The sequence below is a fragment of the Astatotilapia calliptera genome, chromosome 14 (genome assembly GCF_900246225.1).
Source record: "Astatotilapia calliptera chromosome 14, fAstCal1.2, whole genome shotgun sequence".
Classification (NCBI taxonomy): domain Eukaryota; kingdom Metazoa; phylum Chordata; class Actinopteri; order Cichliformes; family Cichlidae; genus Astatotilapia; species Astatotilapia calliptera.
This window is the reverse complement of record NC_039315.1, coordinates 28,207,777-28,228,804: the sequence shown is the minus strand read 5'-3', so window position 1 is coordinate 28,228,804 and position 21,028 is coordinate 28,207,777. Positions and strand designations below refer to the sequence as shown.

The 21,028-nt window shown below is 44.7% G+C and overlaps 2 protein-coding genes across 7 annotated transcripts in view; one reads left to right on the top strand and one right to left on the bottom strand.

Moving 5' to 3' along the window:
* ankrd13b (ankyrin repeat domain 13B) overlaps positions 1-4,959 on the top strand; it is a 50,288-nt gene extending 45,329 nt beyond the window's left edge. For 4 of the 5 annotated variants that reach the window (XM_026192436.1, XM_026192435.1, XM_026192434.1 and 1 more), the window contains one exon: positions 1,599-4,959. In XM_026192436.1, coding sequence (XP_026048221.1) covers positions 1,599-1,800 — 202 coding nt within the window. In that variant the 3' untranslated portion in view covers positions 1,801-4,959. The remainder of the gene's footprint in view (positions 1-1,598) is intronic. The other variant, XM_026192439.1, reaches the window with a different exon arrangement.
* Positions 4,693-21,028, bottom strand: part of ssh2a (slingshot protein phosphatase 2a) — a 31,504-nt gene continuing 15,168 nt past the window's right edge. For both annotated transcript variants that reach the window (XM_026192429.1, XM_026192428.1), the window contains 13 exons: positions 14,418-14,530; positions 13,991-14,055; positions 13,373-13,494; positions 13,074-13,139; positions 12,879-12,944; positions 12,234-12,428; positions 10,247-10,340; positions 9,124-9,252; positions 8,921-8,967; positions 8,630-8,776; positions 8,283-8,483; positions 7,324-8,200; positions 4,693-6,859 (listed from right to left, as the gene is read on the bottom strand). In XM_026192429.1, the coding sequence (XP_026048214.1) occupies positions 5,228-6,859; positions 7,324-8,200; positions 8,283-8,483; positions 8,630-8,776; positions 8,921-8,967; positions 9,124-9,252; positions 10,247-10,340; positions 12,234-12,428; positions 12,879-12,944; positions 13,074-13,139; positions 13,373-13,494; positions 13,991-14,055; positions 14,418-14,530 (3,754 nt within the window). In that variant the 3' untranslated portion in view covers positions 4,693-5,227. The remainder of the gene's footprint in view (positions 6,860-7,323; positions 8,201-8,282; positions 8,484-8,629; positions 8,777-8,920; positions 8,968-9,123; positions 9,253-10,246; positions 10,341-12,233; positions 12,429-12,878; positions 12,945-13,073; positions 13,140-13,372; positions 13,495-13,990; positions 14,056-14,417; positions 14,531-21,028) is intronic.

The window sequence follows — 21,028 nt, the reverse complement described above, 5'->3', positions numbered from 1 at the left end:
CTGAGCTCCAGTGTGTGTGTGTGTGTGTGTGTGTGTGTGTGTGTGTGTGTGTGTGTGTGTGTGTGTGTGTGTTTGCAGAGAGGGGGTGTTGGTGGGAGGATGAGAGAGTTGAGAGAGTTTCCTGCTTTCTCAGTTGACAGTGCTGTAGTTGACTTTAGCCTCTGTTATCTTTAGACAGTGTTTCTCTCTGGGTGCATTCCCTGTTTGCAGATGGCTGGTTGGATTCACAGACTGTCCTATCCTCTTCGTCACTGCCTCCTCCCCAAGTCTTGCCATAGCAGTGTTTACTCGAGCCAAAGTTCTAACCTGAGGGGAAAGTGTTGGACCTATAGACCGACACCAAGAGAAAGTTGCAAAGCTGTAAAAATAAGAACAGAATGCAATCTCATAAACCCAAATATTACTGTAGAACACAGAAAATATGTTAGATATGGAAAAATAAGCTAACATCTCAGCAGAGTGGAGGCAGATTGGCTCAGTGGAAGCAGGACTGATCACTAGAGCAGTGCTGTCAGCATCGAGTTTGACAGCGTGGGAAAGAGGAAGTGATGTAAATAACAGACCAGCAGTCAGACACCCAGGAAAGCAGGCGGATCGTCCTTGATGAACTTAAGCATAAGTTTGATTTCTAAATGCAGTGCTGCCCGAGGGCCCAAAATCATGGGCCAGTACTGCTTTTCTGCCTTATCCAGAATTTTGGCAAATTGGTGAACGTCTTTACTCATGAGAAACGCTGCCTGTCTTTTTCTACCCAGTTAAACTAATTAGTTGCAAAATGTCCCTCCAGCTGTTTTTTTTTAGCATCACTTAACGTTTTTGAGATGTGTTGCTGTGGGGCATCAAGTCCCACATGAGCTAATACTTTTCTAAAGCAGTAAAATGTTTAACCGTTTGGCATCTTTTCTGTGTTCCACTATAAATAAAGTTAGTGTCTTTGAGATTTTCACGTCAGAGTCCCAAATTGTATTTTATTTGATGCATTTTTTTGGCATTGGGGTTGCAGAGAGAAATGCTTGGCTATTGTGTGTAGTGTCCTCAGAATGACTTAGCTGGGGAAAAAAAAGACAGTGACAGCTTAAATGCTTGACTCCAGGGTTTCTGTGTCCATCTTTTATATACAGTCTGTGGTAAAAACAGTTTTGGTTTTTTTTAGTATTTCGTGATAGAACCGAGCACAGTTATGGGAACGCATGTCTCGCTGTGTCTCTTCTGAAGCCTTTGTCGCACCTTGTTTTTAAATAAAGCGTTTACTAAGACTCCACAATGTAGTCTGCAGCTAATTTGAGTCGATAATAGCTTTCTCCCACCGTTCATCAAATCTGCAGAATGACAGACGGTAATAAATGGAATCAGGACGAGACAGATCCAGGTTTAAGGTCCGGTGAAGCGTTAGATTAAAAGACAAAGCAAAGTGTCACGATGGAAAGATAAACAGCAATCAGAGGAGATTCTCATAACCTGGCAACCCAGACCTCATTCATTATTCATGCATTGACTCACAGTGAAACCATTACTGACTTATCCTTATTATGAATGATGCCTACTGTGTGCCCACTGAGGAGGTTTTTAAACCCGTGTTTCCTCGCCCCTGTACGCAGCACCCCCCAGCACAAGCCCCGCCCCCCCACCAGCCTTTGCTCCACCCCCTCCAAGAAGAAGCCGACCACCTGCAGCTATGACGAGCAGCTGCGTATCGCCATGGAGATCTCAGCCCGGGAGCAGCAGGAGGCAGAGCTTCGGCAGCAGCAGGAGGAGGAGGAGCTGCAGCGCATCATCCAGCTGTCACTCATGGAGAAATGAGCCCCTCACCCCACACCCTCCCTCTGAACCAGGCGGTCCTGCCAGGGTGGGGGGTTTGGACTGAGGGGAGGTGGGTGGAAAAGGGCAGGTGTCCGCTTAAAATCTTGGAAATTTAAAAAGAAAACCATCTTAGAGGTAACATCTGACCTGGCCGTCCCTCCCCTCGCCTCAGCCAGACCCTTTTCCCATGAAGCCATGAGGTGGTTGCGTCTGCCCGGCTTCACAAAGCCAGAGACGGACGCACGCCTGGTCTCTCTTCTGCCACATTGGCACTTTCTCAACAAGTGCCAGTTTACAACCAACGACACATCCGGTACAGTTTAACAGGAACTCCGTCTCGAATTAATGATTTCTTGGGGGGTGTTTTGCAAGGGTGCGTGTTTGTCTGTGCGTGTGTGTGTGTGCGTTTAAAACAAACCAGCTCAACGCACAGAAGGTCAATAAGGTCAACTAAACAGTTCCCCTAAATGTAGTGTGTCAGGCCAACTCACTGCTCCAGCACCTAATGCACACTCACCCCACGCTCCCGTCACCACTGAGCGCGTGTGGTTTTCAGTTCTGACTGCATCGAAGAGCGCAGCGGCGTGGAGAACGCCTTCCTCATTTGAAGGCCGATAAATAATCAGACTTCCTCAGTTTTTAATGAAAATTTTTAAAATGATGGACTAATGTGTTTCTTCTTCTTCTCTTTTTTTTTTTTGATTTGCACAAAATCCAGATGTACTGTACTTGTGGGTGAAGCACATATATGACTGTTAATGGATGTTTGAGTTTGAGCACAAAGTTTAAAACAAAAAAAGAAACCCAGGCCGGGGTCTAGTTTTAAACCCTGACGCCGGGCTTTGCAAGGAGCACAGTAATGATGAGACTCCCAGATGAACACTAGGTGTGTACTAACTATACTGTATGTGAAGTAGAGCATTTATTAATAAAAACAGTAACAGGAATAAAGGTTTGTATGTGGATCGTGGGTTAGAGAAGAGTTTTCTCTGTAAATTTGCTTTTTCTCACCTTACATGAGCTGATGGTTGTTTGTTTTTGTTTTTTTGTGAGTGTGTTTCTGTGCATTATAATATTTCAGCATGGTCTGCACCCAATGAAAGGGGTGGGGGTCTTTTGTGACCTACGGCAAGTTTCACTGAGCAAAAGTTTTTTTAAAAGCTGAAAACTAAAATCCAGTGTAAAATCACCCCTCAAATTTTTTCTTAGAAATTGGCAGGGTGCAAATGTAGATGAGCTCTGAGGGACTTGTTTTGTTTTTGTGTGGAGGATGATGAGAGCAGGGACACCTTATGCTCTGTTTTTTTTTTTTTTTTAATTAAGTGAGAAATGTAAAACTTTCAGCATCAGCACAAACTGAGGATACCACCTTCTCTTTTCCTTCTGTAATTCATGGTTCTAAGCTTTCCCGGTTGGGTTAAGAAGTTAAAAAAATGCTCCTTTTGTTTTTTACTTTTTGAAAAAATGTTGCAAAACGTTAAAAAAAGCACGGTGTTTTCATGACGTATGCTGGGAAGTGAATTGACATGATTTAAATAAAGGAAAATCTTTTTTTTTTGGAGAGCAATGTAGAAATGTGTTATTTGATTTTTTTTTTCCTTAAGCCTTTCAAATGCTCTGTAAATCCCTTCACCACCCCCCAAACCACACACACGCGCGCTACAGTTCTTCCACTGTTAAGTTCGTTTCCGTGGTCCTCTCCAGTGGAGGACAGTGACAAAAGCAATTTATTTCACACGAGATTGGGGAATGCTGCGGCGTCTGTCAGCACCAGAGAGAGCTCATCCGTTTTTAGCAGCTGCCACCTTCATCATCGTCCCTGTGACATGGATTCCCAGAGCTGAAGAAGTCTGATCCAACTGGGTTGTTTTTTTTTTTGTTTTTTTTGTTTGGCTGAAGTTATTTTAGGCTTACAAGGGAGAAAAAAAGGGGAGCAGATTAGAGGCTGTAAAACCTCCAAGAAACAGCACTCAGGACAGAGAAAAAAAGGACGAACCAGCAGTGCGCATTATGAAAAATACCAGGACTGTGGAAGGTACCGAGCTGCAAGCCTATGTGAAACGAATTTGCAAAGAGCTGCTGATATAAGTCGCGTTCAGAGCATCAGTATGCAAAGAGGAAGGATGCCAATCTCAGCCTTTCTCCTCTTCTGCTCCACTGATTTTTATTCCCTCTCCTCATGATAAACACACACACACACATATTTTATTTGAAAATCCTTCTGCTCTGTCTGCTGAGGTGGATTTAATTGGTGAAAACGTCAGGGGATCTCAGCTTTTCCTCTTGATTCACTTAAACCACCAAAGAGTCTTTTGGTCTTCATATATGGAGCCTGTGAGTTTTGATGTCTTAGTTATCTCCAGCCTCTCTTTTTTTAAAAGCAGATTCAGTCCTTTAATGTCAGTCTGTGCCTCGTGTCTGTGTGTGGGTCTCTCAGCAGGGGCTCCGGTGGCCTACATCTCAGTATTTAATTACCCACATGAAACAGTAGGTAAAATGTCAGCCTGAAATAAGCTGCGCTGAACACTGATGGAGATCATTTCCCACTGGAGTTGGCACCGACGTGCTTAAAAGATCGGTTAGTTGTAGTTAAAAACGAGAGGTAAAATGTATTTCTATTAAGGATGTGCTTTTCAGTCATTCGAAAAGAGAAGCTTGGTAGTGGCAATACCCAATGTCATGAAATCCAGTTTTAGTGTGTGGATCAGCCTGTCCAGCAGGTGGCGGTATATTTAAAAGCTGGCCTCATTTCTTTGCCTTACATGGGAGTGGCTAAAAACAGAAAAACTAAGGAGTCACTACCGTTAAAACAAACTCACCACCTTTATTTACTGCTAAAGCAATTAAGTAATAATAATAATAATAATAATAATAAAAAACAAAAACAACATATCAGCTTTGTCCTGGTTTAATTAAAAATCTGAATAAAGACATGTCTGCCAGCTTTGAAAACAAAACCACAGAGACAAGTCTACTGAGAACAGTGCAAAACAACAATCCTCCCCGGGGTAAGAAACACGTCTCAAATTTTTTTTAAAAAGAAAAAGAGTCATCTAAACAGTAAAGTGCATGGTTTGAGAAACAAAAGCCCCTCTGGTTGGAGTTTTAGAAACTCTGAACAGGCAGCGAGGGTCACACTTAAAAAAAAAAAAAAGGGGACACTGATATAAATGAGTGCATGAGCACCGTTCAGTCTTAGTTTGGACATTCATGACACTGTACAGACGAACCTGAACTCCAGTTCATACAAACATCCAGTGGTTTCCATGCAAATATATGCTCATCATTCATGTCTTGCATACTATACACATAACACCAGAGAACACACACAGGGGGTTACAGCTGACATTCATACACATCATGCGGTCTCTTTCACACACATAAGCGCAGCTTCAGTCGCATGTGTTCCAGTCTTGCTGATCTGAGGTTACATGGTGTTGTATAGCAGAGTGACGGCTCGCTGCTGCTTCTTCTCAGCGGAAGCTTTGCGAGAACGTCTTGACGAGTGTCCTCTCCCCGGCTGACGGGATGCAGGGACCGTGCTGTTGCTACTGCTGCTGTTCTCTGACTCCTCCCGTTCTCCTCTTTCCCCTCTGGTGGAGGGGGAGAGGCCGAGGGGTGGAGGGGATGTGTCATCACTGCACGAACCTGTTCTTTCAGAGCACGGCCTCTGAGCCAGCACTTTCTGCTTCTTCCATGTGTCGTCCGGGTGAGACTGGGGCGACGAGGGCGAGTCAGGCGAGTGCGACAGTGTTGCTCTGTTGTGCGTCCTCAGGTCCAAGCTGCTGAGGTCATGAGCCGACAGCTCCAGACAGTCCAGTTTAGCCAAGGAGGCCGATCTCTTCATGAGAGACGGGGGGGTGAGCCCCGCCTGGCGGATGCGCGCCTCTAGCTCTGTGGCTCTGTGCCACTCTGTTGGCTCCAACAAACTCCTCTGCTCCTGCTTCTCTAGGAGCTGCTGCCCCACTTTCAGAGCTGGAGGGCTCTCTTCAAAACTCACCCCTTTATAACTTTCTGGGTCTGTGTCCATGGCGTCTCTTGGCCCCTGAGGCTGCCCCAGTTCTTGTCCTCGACTGTCTGCCGTCTCGAGGGTGATGCCCTCGTGAAGAAAAGCCTGCAGCTCTCTCAGCGTCTGCTGAATCTTCTCCAGCTCCTGGCTGCCTCGGGCCAGCCTCTTCTGGGCAGCGCAGACGGGGCCGCAGCCCTCTTGCCTGACCCGAGAGCTTTCATCCGTGTCCGACTCCTGCAGCGTCACGCCATCCAGAGTCATTAGGTTCGAACAGTCCTGCAGGTTTTGGCTATGGAGCTGGCCCCGTCCGAGAGACTGGGCTGAGGTATCTTGAGATGATGCTGATAACTGCTCAGCAGAGGCCAGTGATGATGTCACTGTGTGGCTATCTGTGGATGTGTGCGCACTGACAGGTATAGCACCAGAGACGTGGCTGATATCTGACTTTGGGGAACATGAAAGGTCTTGGAGGTCGCTTGTGCCTGAGAAATCGGGTCTTTTGTGTGACCCCGTGTGCTTCTCTTCATCTTTGGACGTAGCATTAGCAGAAACAGCCATGTTCTCTCCCTGAGTGATCCTTTGTTCTGCAGCATGCATGGGGGAGTGGAGCAGCACGTGTTCGGAGGATACGGACAGTATGACAGGAGGTTGTTCGCTGCTGGGCGAATGCAGCGGAGACCGCTGACATGCCACCATCTCCAGTTCCTGCTTCAGCTTCTGCTCCAGCTGCTTGGTGGCCCGCCGCACGGAGCCCGCCGGCCAGTCGCACAACAGTGTGGTGGGAGGCTGGGGGTGTGAAGGTGGAGTCGAAGAGGTGTGCGTGACTTCAGAAGACTCCCCCTCTTCCTGATGTTCCGGTCGGATGACCTGAGGACTGTGAGAGGATGGAGGGAGTGGAGAAGATGAGGAGGAGGAAGGAGTCTGAAGAGATGCGGCGGGGTGTGATATGGCTTCGATCTCAGTGACAATATGGCGGACTGATATTCCGTTGTCGTGGTGAGTGTGATGAATCCGGTCAGGACTGGTTTTGTCAGAGCTGTCATCAGACTCCTGAGAGACAAAGAGAGGATACAGACTTTATTAGCACAGCCATTGTGAGGCTTTTATTCCAAGCAATGACTTATTAGCTCAGTCCTGTTTACACTCTTTTATAATCCACATAATACTACTGACAACTCGTTATAGGAGGAGGTTTGGTCTTGATTATTCTCTCATTGTCCAGCAGGTGTCACTGTGATCAGCTCAATCTATCTGCTACCACACAGTCCTCACATTCACTCAGATTCCAGTTTACTTCCCTCTGATTAAAACTTTAAAATAAAACCGTGGATACTATTCAAAGTTCATTTAAATCTCCTAAATCAAAGGATTTGACCGAAATTTTTAAATTTTTCTCTTTACAGCTGATGATGATGACAAAGGTCACTCTGAAAAGTGGTCGTACAACTGAGATGCTATTAAAAAAAATAAATAAATAAAAATGAACAGAAAGAAGCAGCTGAATGAAACCTTACCTGACTCATCTCATTCCTCTGCTCCTCCTCGTCTTCGCTGACCTCTGTTTCTCTGTCAGTTGACAGAGACGTCCTTTGCTGTGCCTGCTCTGAAAGCGTCCGATGTCGGCCATCTTTGGCCAGCCCCAGAAACTTCTCCCGGGCGCTGAAGAAGTCGATGCTGTCCGTGCTGTGGGTCGATGACCCGTCTGCCTCACCGCGGGTATCCAACTCGCTCGGGTTGTTGTTGTTGTCGTCGCTGGGAGCGAAAGCCGAGATCGGAGGCGAGGAAGTGGGAGTCGCAGGGCTGAGCGGAGTGTGGCTGTTGTTCGTTAAATCAGACAATGATTGGTTGATCATGTCCGAGTCAGTGGATCCCAGAGTGAGAGGAGAGACTTCCTCTGAACTGCTTCTGTCGGGTAAGATGAGGAACAGCTCCTCTGGTTTGCCCACTGAGCAGGACAGATGTGTGGGAGTGTCCCTGTGAGCGCGCTGCAGTTCAGGGGTGGGAGGTAGGATGTGGAGCGATGGTGGTGGAAGTGGAAGAGCGACGGGCACAGTGATGGCCACGCTCGCCGAGCTGCCCTGCTTTTCCTCTGGGACCACGGTGGCTGCTCGGGGTCTGGGGAGGGGAAGCAGGCGGGGGTCTGCGCAATCTGATCTGACCTCCTGAACCAGCGAGTCACACACTCCGTTGGAGAGCGCGTGCGAGTCTTCGGGCTCGGGGTAGAGCGCCTGCAGCACGGCCACACCCAGGAAGTGATGCACAGACGGGGAGGAGGTGTTGTTATTGTGAGAGTCAGCGCGGTTCAAGGAGGGAGATGAAGGCTTCGAGTCCAGGCGATCTGATAGGTCGCTGTCACTGTGGGAACGCCATAGCTTATTATGCCTCTGTTTGCTGAAGAACAAGAGGGAGAGAAGAGTTCGTTAGCTCCAAATTCCTTCTAAGGAACTGTACATGTTTCTGCATGAGAGCACACCTTGCCAGCAGAATTCCCTGATACTCCTCCAGCTGCTTCATGAAGGAAGGGTTCGGCTTGGTGACGGCCCGTCTTTCCTTCACATAGTCAAAGGCGGTGTCCAGGTTCCAGCCATACTCCTTCATAGCGTAGGCTATCACTGTGGAAGCAGAGCGGCTCACGCCCATCTTACAGTGAACCAGACACTTGGCACCGGCTTTCCTAAAGTGGGAAGGGAAAGAGGCAGGGTTGAAGCACATGAACTAGTGAGAAAGAGGAGCTTAAACTGTGTGTGTGTGTGTGTGTGTGTGTGTGTGTGTGTGTGTGTGTGTGTGTGTGTGTGTGTGTGTGTGTGTGTAGAAGCCTACTTGGCTTTGGTGATGAACTTGTACGTGTCGTTCCAGTACTCCAACAGGTTGGTGGCCTCCTCGTCGTACACTCTGATGTTGTGGTATTCAAACATTCCTGGAAAAAAGTTGTCGATTTCCCGGGTCACATTCAGGATGTAGCGCACTCTGGAGGAGAGACGGGAGGAGGCGTGTCAGTGTGATCTCATGGATGTGACGATGATAAACGAGCTACTCGTTTCAATCGACTTTAACGAGAAAATTTATTTAATACATCAATTTTAATCTTAGCTTAAGTGACTGATCTCTTACCCACTGTTCTGCAGCTCCTCCAGGTTAGAAGCGTTCCACTCTGAACCCTATAAACAACACAGGTCCAGTCATTAACAGCACGCGCTAAGTTTTTATTTACAATTAGAAAGACAAAACAAGGTTAGATGCAGCTTTTTACTGAACCTCAAGTCTGACATGACAAACCTTCACAGGCTAATGGAATCAAAGCCCAATTGTCTCACCAGGAAGACGTGATCAAATATTTCCGTGGGGCTGTCCATCTGTCCCAGGATCACAATCATCTCATTGTCTATGAACTCTTTAAACTCCCTCAGGTTGCACACCATCTGGATCTCCAGCTCTGTTCGGATCTGTGAAAGTTCAGGCAAACAATAAATGGTCTGATGACAGCTGATAACAGCAGCAGGGAAACGCAGAAAATCAGGGCATAAGTACATCTTTACAAGTAATAAAACCACAGACTGTACATAAAAGATGACTGCAGCCTCTGCGTCTGAAAAGTGAAGCCAGTGGCGTAAACATGCATTCTTTCTCACGACCATCGTGAGGAGACATCTGGGCTGCAAAAGGAAGTCTGAATCAAGCTTTTCAGAAAATGACCCTGTCGCTCTTGATTTATGACCTCTGTAAACACTTTAGTGATGAGTGTATAGCCCCAGTGTCTAGTTTCAATTCTAATTTAAATTTAAGTTACTTTGCACAGAAAGGCCCCTCTCCTGAAACCAGTTTCCAGTTTGGATTTGGGAGACAGACACCATCTCTACTTTTAAGATTAGGCTTAAAACGTTCCTTTTTGCTAAAGCAATTGGTTAGGTGGTTAGGATTCAGGTGACCCTGAATCCTCTCTCTTCTACAGTATGTCCTTTTATCCTGTCTTTCTCCCCTCACTCGCCATCCGGTCGCAGCAGATGGCCCTGCCCCTCCCCGAGCCTGGTTCTGCCGGAAGTTTCTTCCTGTTAAAAGGGAGTTTTTTCTTCCCACTGTTGTCAGAAGTGCTTGCTCATTGGGGGTCATATGATTGTTAGTTTTTCTCTGTATGTATTACTGTAGGGTCCACCTTAAAATATAAAGAGCCTTGAGGCGACTGTTGTTGTGATTGGTTGCTATATAAATAAAACTTAATTAAATTGAAAACGGACAAATGACACATGACTGAGGACGCCAATGTTTACGTTGTGTAGACAGCTGGTTTGAAAGAGGAGAGAAGGAGGCCATCTACACAAGGCCATCTGTTCACTTCACAAGCCATGAGAGATGTCATGGTGACTATATCCACCTTTAATGTGCAGTCTATAGTTAACACCTACATCTAAGCACCAAATGTAAATTTCACTGTCCCCTCACCTCCTTTGAGGTGACGTTCTCCAGGTCCTTCTGCATCATTATCTCTCTGAGGCGCGTCTTGATCAGCCGTTCTGTGCGCTCCCTTTCTGTGGGCCTGCACATAAAACACACAAAGACCTCCATTTAAAAACAACTTTAACACTTGGCCAAAGTAAAAAAAATAAATAAATAAAAAAATTCACTTTGAAGAGAGCCACCTTCACAGCTGCATTACATTCATGTTCACTTTTACGCAAGTCTCAATGACATTACTTCCACCAGAGAACTACGGCTTTGTTTTGTGCTCCCGTTTGAGTTTGTGCTCTCAGATTTTCTGTTCCCCTCTCCAGTTTCTCAGAATTAGACAAAGTCCCCTTGTAGGATCTGCTTCTTGTTGTGCCGCGCTGTGTTCCTAAGTGTTCTGGCTGGGGGCCTTTCCGACGTCACACCGACGATACCAACAAGTGGCCTAATTGCCTCTCTGGAGAGAAGAGCTCAGTTTGTCTGTGAACGACTTCTTCTAACATTTTTTCTTTTGTTTTTTGCTTCAAACTGATTCCGGACATCAGCACACAGCAGTGTGGGTCAGCAGCTACAAAAAGGGGAAGTACAGTGACCACAGGTGTGTGACACTGCACAGATGAAAGCATCATCTGTGTTGGAAATGAGGTAGGAGGGGGGCTTGTTTAGCTCAACCCTGAACATTTCCCTGACCTCATGAGAACGAGTTGAGTGGAACGAGGGTTGAGTGAGAAAACAACAACAACAAAAACTGACACGGGTTATTTACTGACATGCAGTAACACTTTTACCTCACAACAAGCCTCCACTTGTCTGCAGACGGCCTGAGGGAGGGAAGCCTAGTCAGGCAAAAACACAGACTACACGAGGGCAAATGACGACATAAGGACCGGAGCTAATGAGTAAATGAATAATGGAAATTTTACGCAGCTTCCCTGAATTGCTTGCAGGTAGATAAGATTATTTTTAGTGTTGGGGCGGGGGAAAGCCATGTCAACAAACACTGACATGTCACGAGGCTTTAGCAGCCTCCCTGTCCGGGAAAACCAACAGGAACTTTCTGTGTTTGGCTGTAAGGGGCAGAGCCAAATCATTCCGAGAGAGACTGTGCGTGTCTGTGTGTGCGAAGTGTTTAAACGTATGGTTTGAAGTGGCTTTTTTTCTGCCCGAACTGTTCCTCATTATTTCCTCAAGTAGCCCCCGTCTTTGTGCTCACCACCTGCTCCTGTCTGTTTTTCTGCGACTCTACTTACCTATGAGTTTATCTGGACTCTACTTTTCCATAAGTAAATCAAGACAGCTAAAGCCTTGGCTATTTTAGACTCCAGAAGACCCCCAAAGAGAGAGTGTGTGTGTGTGTGTGTGTGCGTGAGGGGAGAGAGGCAGACAGTCTAAATAGGTAGCAGAGCATGTGACGAAGGAGCAGGGAGGGGAATTTCCCTGGTATCAGTGAAGACAAATCTATTGAAGTCACTGCTTGTATTTTATTATGTTTCCATGTAAATATGTTGATAAGGCAGCATTATTCATCATGTTGTGAACACGTTAATGATTAGGCACCTTTGTAAACATCAGCGCTTCAGGCTTTTGTTTTGGTCTGTTGTTTTTGCCTCTCCTGGAAGGTTAGAGAGGGCACGTGGCCTCATTCCAGAGTCCATGGATCTGCAGACTGCAATATTTTAGTTTGGGGATGTAGCAACACTTGTTATGCTTGTTAGGCAATGCTGTTAGGAAGATGCGACTGCAACATATTTTTAACTTTTCACAGAAACAGCCACGGTGAAGGTGAATTTGTGATGAAACTGTGTACGACTGTGTGAGCAGTTACTGCTGTGAATTTCTGGGGAGCAGCGTGTTTACCCTCTAGTCTATGTCATGTGCATGTGTGCACATCAGGCGCAGGGTTTATGCCACACAATTCTCAAAGTGGTTTGCAGTGCTTCTCTGAAAAACCCTTTCCTTAATGTGGCCATCCTAATCTACTCACAGGTCTGTGAAGAGGACGGGTGAATTGGCACGGTGCGATTCGACATCCTGCATGGCGTTCCATTCGTTGATACACAACTGGCTGGATGAGACTCTGCTCTGGTAGTAGCTGACCCAGGTCAGGAACAGGCTGCCTGGGTAGTAGTTGTGGCAGCGAGCCACCTCGCAAGCTTTGTGGAGCGACTGGAGGGCTGACCTGAGGGCAGACAGTTGAAAGCAAGGAGATTTTTCACATGAGCAAATGTCACTGGGAGGAATGAAAAGTGCAGAAAGGAATTTGGACTTATAAAGAGTAAAAGTTATGTGAGAGTGAAAATAAAAAGGATGGATGTGTGAAGAATGAATAAAAACATGTGAGAACTAAACAACAGGGCATAGGTTGAAGCTATAAAGAGGCATAACACGATCATACTCAAAGGAGGAAGTCAGTCGGGGACAACAAAATAAAGATATGAAGAGGCGGTTCTGACACGTGAGAGGGATTGAAAGCAAAAACATGATAAGACAACAAATGAAAAGATAAGAAAAAGTGAGGAAAAAACAGTCTGGAGGTCAAAGTTAAGGGTGGAGCACAATGGACACATTGTTTGCAGGCCAACAGCTTCACACGGCTGTCATTCTGGTGGAATAAATAAAGGTTGCTCACCACATGGCCTGGACAGACACTGGTTTGAAGACGTGAACCCTGTTGACTGTCGACACACTAAAGCCACTGTGGAGATGCAAAGAGACAGGTTAGAAAACACAAAGCTCACAAACAAGTAAACAAAGTCATCAGAGCAGTCGGGCAGCTGCCCCAGGGAGCAGTAAGAGGAAGCAGGGAGTAGGTGTGGCGTCTTACCCATCTCCATCCAAGTGGATCATAGTGTCGCTCCAGAGAGGGAGAACCAGACCCACCGTGCAGCAGCTGCCAGAGAAGATCGACAAGGTAAAGACAGTGAAACAAGATGCACTGGTTTGCTTACTTTATCCTTTAGCTGAAAAAACTTTCACTGATTTATTGAATTTCTCTGACTGTGTCAACTACACCACAGTTACAGTATGAGGACGATCCAATTCAAGAAGAAAAAAGAAATCTGCATAGCAAAAACATAAATTCTTGAGTTATTATAAAACTACAATAAGACGGAGAAGGTGTACCTATCAGAGGAGACAAAGTCCATGCCGAGCACGATGCTCTCCTCTATGTCCTGTCTACCATTGGTGGAAACCACCACCATGTAGCGGGTTACCTGAGGGCAGGCGCTCTCCAGACGCACAGCCTGCAAGAAAAGAAGGACAGGGGCAAACTGTAGAATCACCTGTGTAATGTCTTTGACTCTTTACAGCCCTGGAAATCAACCCTTTATCATTCAAGGGCCTATAGATACTTTATACCACAAGACTGGCATTTAAAACTCTGGATAGTGAATATGAGATATGCAGGGACAACCTAAGGTGGTTTTAACCAGTCCTTTTTTTAAAAATCCCTCTCTCATAAGCCCTTTTCATTAAACATGCAGCAGGGACATCAGGGGAAAGGCGAGCACACTTATAGTACACTTAGAGTTCTGCAAGGTTCATGTGAGGGTGTTGTTGTTGGCACAGCTGGAAGAGCTGAGACTTCCTTTGCCTCATAACTGTTTATGTTTTCAAAAGTCAATCCATGTTTCAGTTCTTAAGACCTTAATCAGATGCTCTGGAATATGCTCTCTGATCACAGGACCACACACAACTGACCTTTGTAATTATATTTATTTATGTGTGCTTGTTACTAACCAGTCTGATTGTGTCTTCTGGGCGCAGCACAGTGAACATGGTCTGAAGATGCTTCTGGAGGTCACCTGGACAAAAACATTTTCAAAGTATGAGACGACATCAGATAGAAAGTGTCATTTCCCGTGTGGATCCGTTTTGTCTGTGACTTATTAAGATGTTTTTGGGGTTTTTTTTTCCTATCCAGCAAACAAGCTCACCACTGCTGAGCTTATCTGCTCTGTTGTGAAACAGCTTGACAGAAATTAACGCCAGCCGTGACCCATGATGCTGTAGAGGAATGTCCATTTGAAGACATACTGTGCTCTTTAATCTCAAGTTTTTCCACAGAGTTCATTTGTGAGGTTTGGGGTGAAAAAGGGAGTAAGAGGAAGTTTTGGGAGATGGTGCAGCTGCTGTTTGTGTGGGCGCTGTAAGTATGAGGGTTTACCTGTGTGTTTGTTCCTGCGCTGGCTGATTCGAGGTGCGGAGTTCTGCGTGGGACTGTTACCCCTGGGAAGGAAGAGGGCTGCACCTTTAACTGTGAGGAAGCTCTCACTGATACTGGAAGAGAAGAGAAAATGAAGCATGAATAGAAGCCTAAAAAGCAAACTTATCTAATCATAACTGGTATTTTTTTGCGTAACTTAATTTGAAATTGCTTCCTTCCACATGCCGACCCCGGATGCCCATAACAGGCACAAGACGGGGACACGGACTAGTAGAGCGTTGTCGTGCCCTTGTGTCGCCGTCACAATGCCCCATTCAGCTCGCCTCTGGTCTGCAGGCTCCCCAGATCAGAGCTCACAGACCGATGCGAACAAAACAACATCCAAGCCCCGATGTGAACTCAGAACACAATGTTCTCTGGTCCTCCACACAGCTGGATTACACACACAAGACTTACTCACACTAACAGCTGCCAGGAGGGAGGGATAGGGGGAACTGAGGGGGACCGGGGGTCCGAGAGGGAAGATGGAACGAGTCCCCCTCCTACACAATGTTTTAGCTGCGATAAGAGTTGGCCAGCGCACAATACTTCAATCCAAAGCAGGCCTAGTTAAACGGGCTTTTTGCTCCCTTTGAGACACTTAATCTTATTAACTGTGACTGAGGTCACTGCATTGAGGAGGAAGATGCATTATAAACTGAGGCCAATGTTTTAACTGGATACCAGTTAAAGTGCCGTGCTTGCATGTATGATTGACCAGGTGTATGTTTAGTGTACGGAGGTACACTAACCTCACAAGATAGCTAGAAAACAAGTTAAAACATCTACTCCTGCAGCAGCTAATGATAACCATGCGATCATTAAAGCATAACTTTAATGATGCTAAGCGAGAAGTCTACCACTTGGCCAGCCGGGCGCTCGGCTGCTAGTGTTTCATGAGTGGATACAGAGAGAAAGAAAAGAAAAAAGAAAAGTACTGCTGCTATGAAAATTATGCTCTTAACAAATATAATTAATATATAATTAAGTAACTCTTCCAGCCCAAGGAGAAATGCATCATTATAACAAAAACACATCGGCTGTATTCACTTTGCAGGTTTTGCCAAAAATGACACCACAAGTCAAGCTGGCAAGAATGCAGCCGGTGTAGAAACAGATGTGCGTGCAGCCACAATGATCCTAATCAGCAAAACGTGAGTCTTAAAAGTTAAACACATTCTTAAGGAAGATCCTTTTCTGACTTTTTTTAAAAGATGCAGTAAATAAACATCAGTTCAAAAAAGAAATAGAAAAAAAACAAAAACAAAACCACTGCAGATACAAATAGTTAGTAGAGGAAACACTCTTCCAAGCAGTCGTCCAACCTGTTCTGCTCAAAACAAGGGCGGCTTTTAGCTGGCAGCTAAAACAAGGAACTGACGCGATAAAGATCACTGGGATTAATGAATGTGAGGTGATGACATCAAATCTCTGAGGTCAAACAATCAGGTATTTGACTGATATGTTTATTTTGATGCTACCCTAGTGTGCCGCGAGCATATTTTAGCTTTAGCAGCAGGCTTACACTCAATGAACCCAACTTGGAGTTCATCAAGTTCTACAGTTTCACACTCAAAACAGCAAAAAAAGTCCAGTGCTGTCTGTCATTTAGTCTTCCTGTCATCCCCCCTCTTGTCTGTAACTTCATCTCTCTATCCTCCCCGCCATCCAACTGCCCTTCCTGAGTTTTGCTGAGACCATAGATATGGAGAATCAGGAGACAACGCAGAGGAAAAAAAACAAAAAAAGACTGACTTGTGCTGGGCTCATTTCCCATAACCCACCCACCCTTGAACCAGCTGTTTCCTCTTACTCCCCCCCCCCTCTTTTTTTCTGTTTTCTGCATTTCACACAACTTTGTCCTACTTTTAAGTTTCTGTCATTCTCCTCAGTTCCTGCTGCATCATGCCCCACTTACACTTGTGAGTTTCCTATGTGCTGTGCTGTACTTGGAAATGACTGTGTACAGCAGCGCTACTGTACAATGTCATGTAATGCAACACTGCTACTCTTCCCGAGAACCTGGTGTGGAGGGTCACGCGCGTGCGAGCAAACGCGCACTTGTATTCCTGCGCACAGACACACAGAGAGAGTAATGTAAGCCCCATGCTTTGAAAGGTGGGGGGCTGTGAATGACTCTCATATACAGCTTCTAAAAATACAGTAGTCCTTTAAAAGTCTCAGCAGTCGATGAACTGTACATAGAAGCTTCTCTTTGACGCTGCAGAGGGTTCACACTGAAGCTTGCGTGTGCTGCTGTAATACTGTACTCAGGCTAGTGCTGGATGAATACAAACGAGTAAAGCCAGTTAGAAGCACAGAATATCATCACCCAGAGGAATCTCACCAGGGTTGCATCGAATGATCAAGAGATTGATTATTTTGTTTAAAAAGAAGAGTTTTTGGAAATAAACAAATAAATAAATAATGAGCATTCACCAGTTCAAGCTTCTCTAATTTGACATTTTACTAAACAAGATTAATGTCCTTGAGCTGTGAACAGTTTTATCTGGACATTTTTCTTGATTTCTGATATTTTATAGACAAAATTTTCAATTCATTAATTAATAGGGCACACTATAGAGTCATTAGGGACATAATTCTTAATTTCTGCACCATCACACACATCTGCTTTGAATCTAATGGGTAAATCTTTGAATCACTTCAAGCCTCTCATTAAATTAGAATGGTCAACTCATGTTATGCAGCTGCCTTTAAGCCGAACTCATTTTAAATGATAAATTAGTAATGTGATATGGCACCGTCAGACCGATAACACTGCAGTCTGTAGGAGTGTATGAGAGAAAGATAAGAAATTGCCAAGACAGTTGAAAATATGCACTTTCAGGCTGATTTAAAGGCCAGCGCTCTACAAACATGAGGACACAGCAAAGGGGGAAATGGAAAGAGGGCAACGAGTTCAGTTAAATTGGGCTCCACAGAGCCAAGTGGACTGTGAAAGATGGGAGGTAAAGAAAGAAGACCCGGTCAGAGCGTGTAGCTGAGAGCAGGGTGGGTCATCTTTTGGCATTAAGCCATCCCAGGCTTTTGGGCTAAAGCAAAGCTGTAGGTACATGTTAGGGCAACAGCCACAGACACAATCATCACTATGTAAGGACCAATCCACATAGTGGGCAGATAGCTGACTGACCCCCTCCTCCAGCCTGTGCCCATATTAGTCACTCTCAGGAGGAGAGTGGGATAAATATAGGGTCTGCTCTGTGGAGGGCAGGTCCTCCTAAGGCTTTAGGAGTTTACAACAGAGACGGATACAGCCCATGAGAAAGGCAGGGAATTAGCTGCTGTGTATGTTTATGTGTGTCCACATGTCTGCAGGTGCACGTGGGCCCTGATGCCTGGAAGCATAAGCCATGAACATGCAGAAAAAAAATGACAGACAGAAGACCAAAGGGAGAAGTTATGTTCGTGTAGTGTCACGGTGAGCTAGCAGACCCACAAACCTCAACGTCCTCATTCAAGTCTGGCTGAAGGCCCGTGTCACACGAAATCTCAAGAGGTTACATGTTTTTGATTGTAATTTTAATCAAAGTGCATTTCCACAAAGTCTGCTCGATGCTAAACAGACTGTTGGACAAACATGGAAACTCAAATAGCAGATGAGGGCCTCTGGAGCAGAAGAGGTCAGGACCGATGAAGAGACAAAATTCGGGTCAAACTAAACATAGACTTTTGTTTTGCTAGTACAGTCGGCTTGCTGCCCTTTTCCCCTGGCTTCTGCAAGCGTGCAATTAAGTACCACAAGTTTCACTACTGTTTCTTTGGTAATCTGATAGACAAAGGTATGAGTGCTGGAAATGAACATACCTGAGTCAGGCACTCGAGGCTATTCTCAGAAGGATCCGGACTACATTTTACACTTACAGTTACAGAAAGAAATCTTTTTTTAATGTGGCCGAGGCAAAATATAGATGAGCAGTGGTTGTACCTGGACACAATTAAGCACTAATAGAAACTTGGCAACAAACAGGATCATCTGTTTTGTCTGATATCAGGCGATTTACTTAAGCTAATTATACAAACTTCGAGAAACCTACTTAACGTTAAAGGCAAATCGCCCACACACAGCCCAGGTAAGGACCTATAACCAGGTGCCTGTATCACTGTTCAGCTGATAGTCTCTTCCGCAAACGCTCAAACAAAACATCTTTGTCACGTTTCAGTCCCATCCGTTTGCTTTGGACAATGTGTACAAAACACAAACACGGATAAAAGTGGAGGAGAGGGTTTACCAGTATCTTTTAAAAACTGATGGCACAACAACAGTGTTCCAGGTGTCGTTTATCCTCAGGCAACACTTAAAGTCCAGTGACAGCCTCAAAGCCTGTAATTACGTGCAGAAACCTGGTTAAAAATCAGCATTTGTCTGACATAAACAGACATGTATGTGTGCACACAAACAGAAAAAAATGAAAGCACGTCCCCTGTGTCGTGATAAGGGCTCGAAACCATCTTTGGGCACTACAAAAAACTGCTGATCACAACAAGCCACTAGCATCATGCTGTATTTCAAACAAAGCCAGGAAGTCAGAAAGATTCCCACATCTGCTGCTGTTTACCAGACACGCGACTGCCAGTAAGCACTGTGTGCCTGTCTCAGAGTAACTTCTTCCCATAAACCAACCTTGTGCAAACTCACAGAAAAAAAAGAAAGAAAGAAAAACTATTTCCTTAACGAGTGGGTGCAGCTCTAATAAAAGCTAAACGTTCAGTTTACTCAATAACTTTGCTACACTGTCACGTGTAAACCAACTAAAAAACAATGCAATCAAGACACACACTTTGCCCTTGACTTTCCTGAAAACCATAATAGAGGGCCCGTTCTCATGCGCTCGCTGACTCCATGAAAACAGCCCGACACTGGAACTAAATACAAATTGGTTAATGCTGATTACATAAGCTTTTAATCTAGTTTAAGTAGTTTTGAAGAAGTTTTGCATTGATTTTCTTTTTCCCCCTCTTCCCCAAATTTGTTGAGATTATCTGAGACAGCACCACATGAGTTTAGAAATACTGGAACACAGTAGGCCTTTGATCTGTCCTGAAGAGCAGACTCGTCTTCACCACATGTACAAGTCAGCTAAATCCTTTTACATCTCTCAGGCAAAACCAAGCCTTCACCCAACTTTGCCTTGATGTCTGCAGGCACAGAGAGATAACAGATAAGACCACTGGATGATAAAGTAATCATCCATCACTGACATCTCAACAAAGGGCATTAGTTCTAATCAGAGGTGGGACCAAGTCATTGTTTTGCAAGTCTCAAGTAAGTCTCAAGTCTTTATCCTCAAGTCTCAAGTCAAGTCTCAAGTAATGTCAGGCAAGTCAGAGTCGAGTCTCAAGTCACTGGTGTAAAAGTCCGAGTCAAGTCACAAGTCTGAAACTTTGAATTTCAAGTCCTTTCGAGTCTTTAAAAAAAACAAACGAAAAAATAATGTTGCAGTTATATGCTAAATGTAAATATTAGACCATGTAATTTTAAAATCTGTGTTTTTCTCAACACATACAAAATAGTGAACTTAGAAAATATACACAAATTGTGAAATTGCACCTCTTTAAAATGCAGCTCAATTAAACTTAGCTCCAAGAATAATTTTCACCGACAGTTCTGTATTAGAAGTTCTAATACAGAACAGGATATATGGACAGCTTATAAAAAATTCTGATGAGCAGCCAGTTGTGCAGTACTATTATTGGTTTACCAGACACACAACAGTCCTAACTGTTTGGGATTATTTTAAAAGTCACATTCAGATGCTTATTGCTTAAATTAACTGTCAGGATCCAGGTGGATACGGGTCAGTTTGAGTCTTTTCCTTAATAATATTAAGACACATTAAGCCACTGACCTCAAACATAAAAGTTTAACTTGTCACATATTATAGCCAAAAGTAAAGAAAACAAAAAAATTTACAGTTTCTTCTTTCTCCACTTTATTTAACTCATCTTCCTCAAAAGCTCTTATTTCTATTTCAGTCATGATACTAAATACCAACATGCCCCCTGCCACATAAATCTCTTATTATGGCAATCGGGTGACCCCTTCCTTCCCCCCATTTCTCTCCACTAAGTATACCTAAAGAGGAATCCCTTGCTTAATTCCATGTCCACACCTGGAAACAGGTTGGATGATTCACACAGGCTGAAGAGCACTTATGTCTTAGTAAGGTCAAAAAGGGAGTACTGTGATGAGTAAGACCCTGATACGTCACCAGGAAATGCATTCATCAACCCTGATATTACAAAACCCACATATTGCATCAATTCACTAGAACACCGAGTATTGTGGTAAATGATAAAATTGCTACAAGATGAAATAATGGTGACAATCTGGTGTGTATTTTAAATCTTTATTAGCACACTCGAGTTTCAGACAGTACGCCCACAGTCTACTTCCACGTTGGAGTTGAAGTTGTGCTGGAGAAATTTGAATGGAGACCCTGTTACTTAACGGCAGCTTTACTCTGTGTCGCAGTCCCACCTACTTATTGTTTTTAGTCTCACTCTCTCTCTCACACACACACACACACACACACACTATGTCGTCTAATTGT